General features: G+C 30.3%; 1 protein-coding gene across 1 annotated transcript; it reads left to right on the top strand.

Moving 5' to 3' along the window:
• Positions 1-1152: 1152 nt before the first annotated feature.
• Positions 1153-4457, top strand: LOC145013019 (3-ketoacyl-CoA synthase 11-like). The gene is made up of 2 exons (XM_078971823.1): positions 1153-1701; positions 3651-4457. The coding sequence occupies exons 1-2, from the start codon at positions 1153-1155 to the stop codon at positions 4455-4457; spliced, it is 1356 nt and encodes a 451-aa protein (XP_078827949.1).
• The last annotated feature ends 648 nt before the right edge of the window (positions 4458-5105 follow it).

Genomic DNA, 5105 nt, shown 5'->3' with positions numbered 1-5105 from the left:
TATCAATAAAACCAAAGCTAGAAACCTTACATGTTCTTCCCGATATTTTGCCTAGATTCTGGTGGTCAGTTATAGATGGTGGCGGCTTCTACTCACTGTACGAAACCCGAAATCAAAAAAATAAAAATTTTGGAAAAAACAAAAAGACATCTTATACCTACTCGTTCTACTTTGGTGGTCGAAAGTAAGTAGTTACTGATGGGGGCCATTGGTCCTCCAATGACTAGTTTATACCAGGAAATCAAACCAAAATCATATATATATTTCATTGGTGTCGTTTATAGATGTGGTGGTCGGTGGTCACCACAAAAACTAGAAAAGCAAACCGAAATAAATAAAAAATAAACCGGAAAACAAGTCAAATCTGAAAAGATTGAGTGACCTAGAAGTTACATGAGTTCGGCAGTGAAAAGGAGTGGTCGTGGGAGTGAATCGTCGATCAAGAGAGAATCAAACTTGTTTTGTGTGTTGCATTGTGATGAATGGGACGTCGATGGCCTTTTTTTGAAGATAGAATCTTATATCGACGATATGTCGTCAGTGTAGGGTTAAAAAACAATGTCGTTTCAATTTATTAGATAAATTAGAAGTAGAAATTAAATTAAAATTTATACTAATGACAAGTGGTTGGTATAAACTACCGACGGATCGATGCTCATCTATACCAACCACATTGTTTAAGAGCATCATTACGGTTTAAAAATAATATAAACAAATACACGCCCATGCCTTTATGAAAGCACATGTTAAAATATACATGAATCACAAAATAACAACTTTTCTTGGTCGGCACAGTTTAAGTACTTTGTCGTAACAAATACTTGATTTCCTTTAGATTGTTCAGGAAAATTATATGCTTATGTATATATAAGGCATTCAGTTAACGCTCGGAAGCTTACAGACATGACCCTCTTCCCTTATTGTCTAGTACGGGAACTCCACGTATCTTGCATAAGCAAGGACCACTGTAAGTTATAATAAATTTCATATCCATACAAGCTCACTACAAACTCTATATATAGGGTAGATTCTAGTCGAACTCTTAGAATATATACCCTCGATAAAAACTCAAATCTACCACAAGATTTGGTAGCTTGAAGAGTAGTTACCAGCATCATCTTTATCATCAATCTGATCAACTTGAAAGAAATTATGTTTTTAACCCTACTTATCATGTGCCTTCTTCTGTTATGGCTTTTCATGACCATAAAAACTTCATGCAAAGTGTACTTAATAGATTTTTCCTGTTACAAGCCGCCGGTTTCACAGAAGTGCACGAAAGAGATTCTTATTAAAAATGCAATTCTTATGAAAAAGGCAAGAGACGGTGGACTTCTCTCTCAAGGGACGCTGGATTTCATGAGAAAACTACTGGAAAGATCTGGGCTTGGTGACTCCACTTATATGCCAGAGATCTTTTCTGATGATCAAAGGTATACACCATCTATAAAAGATTCGAGAAGGGAAGTCGAGATGGCCATTTTTGGATCAATAGACAAGCTTCTTGCTAAAACAGGTGTAAGAAGTGAGGATATTGGGATCGTAATTGCGAATTGTTGTATTTACAACACAATCCCATCTCTTTCAAGCATAATAGTTAATCAGTATAACCTTCGAGAAAATGTCGCCAGCTACAATCTTGTTGGGATGGGATGTAGTGCAGGTCTTCTCGCAATAGGACTTGCTAAACAGCTCCTCCAGGTTATGTTATATATACATTATTAAATAAAATACGAGTGTATATATAAACAAGATTATGTGAGACCTAGGATCATGTTAAACTTTTATTTTACTTTTTTTGAATACTCGTAAGGACACCTTACAAAAAAATTTTAAAAAAAAATACAAAATCTTAAAATCGAATATAGTATTATATTAGACAGAAAAAAAAAATTACATCATTAAAATTAAATCATAGATCATTTTTATGATCCATGATTTAATTTTGGTGATCAAAAAAAAATTTCGTTTTTTTTTTCTCTTTAATACTTGATTTTATGATTTTTATTTTTTTATAATTTTTAAACTTTTTTTTAAGATGTCCGCACGAGTACTCATTTAAAAAAGAGTCTTCACCGGAACTAACTAACTAACTAACTAACTATATATATATATATATATATATATATATATATATATATATATATATATATATATATATATATATATATATATACTGCCTCCGTCCCAATATTATTGTCTACAGAAAAAAAAACACACAGATTAAGAAAAACATTAATTACTATTAGCGTTATATAATAAAATGACAGTTTTATCCTTACGTTGCATTTAATGTTCCATTAAATGCTTAGTTGGTTAAGTAATAATGAGAAGGTATTTTGGTAAAAATGTTATTTATTTTTAGAAGTAGATTATTATTTTGGGACAAACCAAAAAAGAAAGATGGACTATAATTTTGGGACGGATTGAGTATATATATAGGGTTAAGTTCAATAAAGAACCATAATTAACCAAAGAACCAATCTTTTTTTCAACTTTTAAAATTTATTTTTTATCAAAAGAAAAACTAAAAATACAAATATTTATAATTTTTTATACTTTTTCCAATGATATCAAATTCGATTTTTTTTTACGTCAAATTCACAATGTGAATTTTTGAAAATTCATAACGTGAATCCGGATTCACACGGTGAATCCGAAAAATATTTTTCATATTCACAATGTTAATATATGAATTTAGATTTTTTTTTCGATAAAGAATAAGCTCTAGAAATTGAAAAAATAGATTTGGTTGCTTGAAGAACCAATAATTATGGTTTTCTATTAAACTTTATATATATATATATATATATATATATATATATATATATATATATATATATATATATATATATATATATATATATATATATATATATATATATATATATATATAGGGTTAGGTTAATATGAGACGGTCTAGTTTTGTGAGACCGTGAGACACATTTTATTTATTTTTATTTTTATTTTTTTATTATTTTTTTTAATTTTTTTTAGTTAATTCAAGTTCCGAAAATAATATTTAAAAAAAAAAAATTTTGATTTTCCATTTATTTTGCATTTTAAAATTATTTTTATAATATGTACAGTGTAATATTCTATTTAGAATATTTCACGTATTTTTCAAAAAAAAAGTAGGATTTTATTTATTTATTTATTTATTTTAGTTAACTCAAGTTCCGAAAATAATATTTAAAAAAAGAATTTTTAAATTTTTCCATTTATTTTGCATTTTAAAAATATTTTTTAGAATATATCAGTGTAATATTCTATTTAGAATATTTCACGTATTTTTCAAAAAAAAAAACGGGATTTTTTTTTATTATTATTATTTTTTAGTTAATTCAAATTCCGAAAATAATATTTAAAATTTTTTTTTTTTTTATTTTTCCATTTATTTTGCATTTTAAAATTATTTTTAGATTTGATCTCACGGTCTCACAAAATTAGAATGATTTCAAATGAATCTGAACATATATATATATATATATATATATATATATATATATATATATATATATATATATATATATATATATATATATATATATATATATATATATATATATATATATATATATATATATATATATCAAGCACATACAGTTAATTAATAGAGAAAATTAACGAACTACTAATTAATTTGACAGGTGCACCAAAACACCTTCGCGTTGATAGTGAGTACAGAGAGCATTACAGAAAATGGCTACCTGGGAGAAGATCATTCCAAGTTCATTGCCAACTGCCTGTTTCGTACCGGCGGTGCCGCCATACTCCTCTCCAACCGCCCCTCCGACTACCATATCTCAAAATACCACCTTCTTCACACTGTACACAACAACACATCAAGATCAGATCGCTCCTATAACTGCATATTACAGGAAGAAGACACCGCCGGGACAGTCGGCGTCACCATCAATAAAGACCTTCTCACCGCCGCTGTTTCCACCATCGAAGCAAACCTAACCGCTTTAGGTTATTTAATCCTTCCGATGACAGAGAAACTTCTCTACGTAACAAACTACATCACCAGAAACCTCCTTTCAGGATACAAAATCCAGCCTTATGTACCTAACTACAGCAAGGCCGTCGATCACTTTCTCCCTCACGTCGGCGGAAAGCCAGTGCTCAACGAACTGCAGAAGACCCTGCGGTTTTCCGATGCCGTCATGGAAGCTTCGAGAATGACACTGTACAGATACGGAAACACCTCCAGCAGCTCGATATGGTATGAGCTGGCGTACGTTGAGGCACAGGGTCGGGTCAAAAAAGGTGACCGGGTTTGGCAGATGGCATTCGGGTCGGGTTTCAAGTGCAGTAGTGTGATTTGGCGTGCAATGAAGACTGTTGATTATGATGACAACAATCCATGGACGGACGAGATTGCTGGGTTCCCAGTGACTTTGAACAAATGTGAACCAATGCCGGTCTTTTTTGAACCTACCAAGAAAAATTAAATAATGTTCTATTTTTTTGTTTTTAGTACTCGTACTTCCTTATGTACCGTTACATTAAAGCTTATACATCGTGATAATAACTCTCCTTTGTTTGTAACAGGAATTATTCCTCAATGTTTTTGGACTTTCGATCTTTCTTTTACTTTGATAAGAATTATTCCTCAATGTTTTTGGACTTTCCATCTTTCTTTTACTTTGATAAGAATTATTCGTCAATGTTTTTGGACTTTCCATCTTTCTTTTACTTTGATGCTAGGATATAATAAGAAGTTAAACTCACAAACCAAATGGTCAATAGTCTTAAGGTAAGGAATGACCCTTTCATATAAGGGAATAAGACTTGTTAAGGTAATTAAATTTTTGGGTTTTTCACATATAGGTAACTATCTTTTTTTTATATACATCTATGTACCAAATTTTTTAGAATTGTTCACATATAACAATTATGACCTGCTGTAGCAGGTTACATCCAGCTACAGCAGGTCATAATTGTTATATGTGAATAGTTTCATCAAGTTCGTTACCTAGATGTGTACAAAAAAAATAATTACCTAAATATGAACAAAACCAAAAGTAAGAGTAAATTACATGAATGGTCCCTATGGTATAGGGGAATTTGTGCATTTGGTCCCTAACTTATTCTTTTTT

Source organism: Lactuca saligna, chromosome 8 (genome assembly GCF_052625555.1).
Source record: "Lactuca saligna cultivar CGN05327 chromosome 8, ASM5262555v1, whole genome shotgun sequence".
Classification (NCBI taxonomy): domain Eukaryota; kingdom Viridiplantae; phylum Streptophyta; class Magnoliopsida; order Asterales; family Asteraceae; genus Lactuca; species Lactuca saligna.
Note: the sequence above shows the minus strand (reverse complement) of the source record. Positions and strands in the feature narration are given on the sequence as shown.

Bases quoted from the DNA above. Each gene is read 5' to 3' on its own strand.
- LOC145013019 (XM_078971823.1), top strand. From the start codon at position 1,153: ATGTTTTTAACCCTACTTATCATGTGCCTTCTTCTGTTATGGCTTTTC. The intron at 1,702-3,650 runs GTTATGTTATAT...TTAATTTGACAG, and splicing joins TTGCTAAACAGCTCCTCCAG to GTGCACCAAAACACCTTCGC.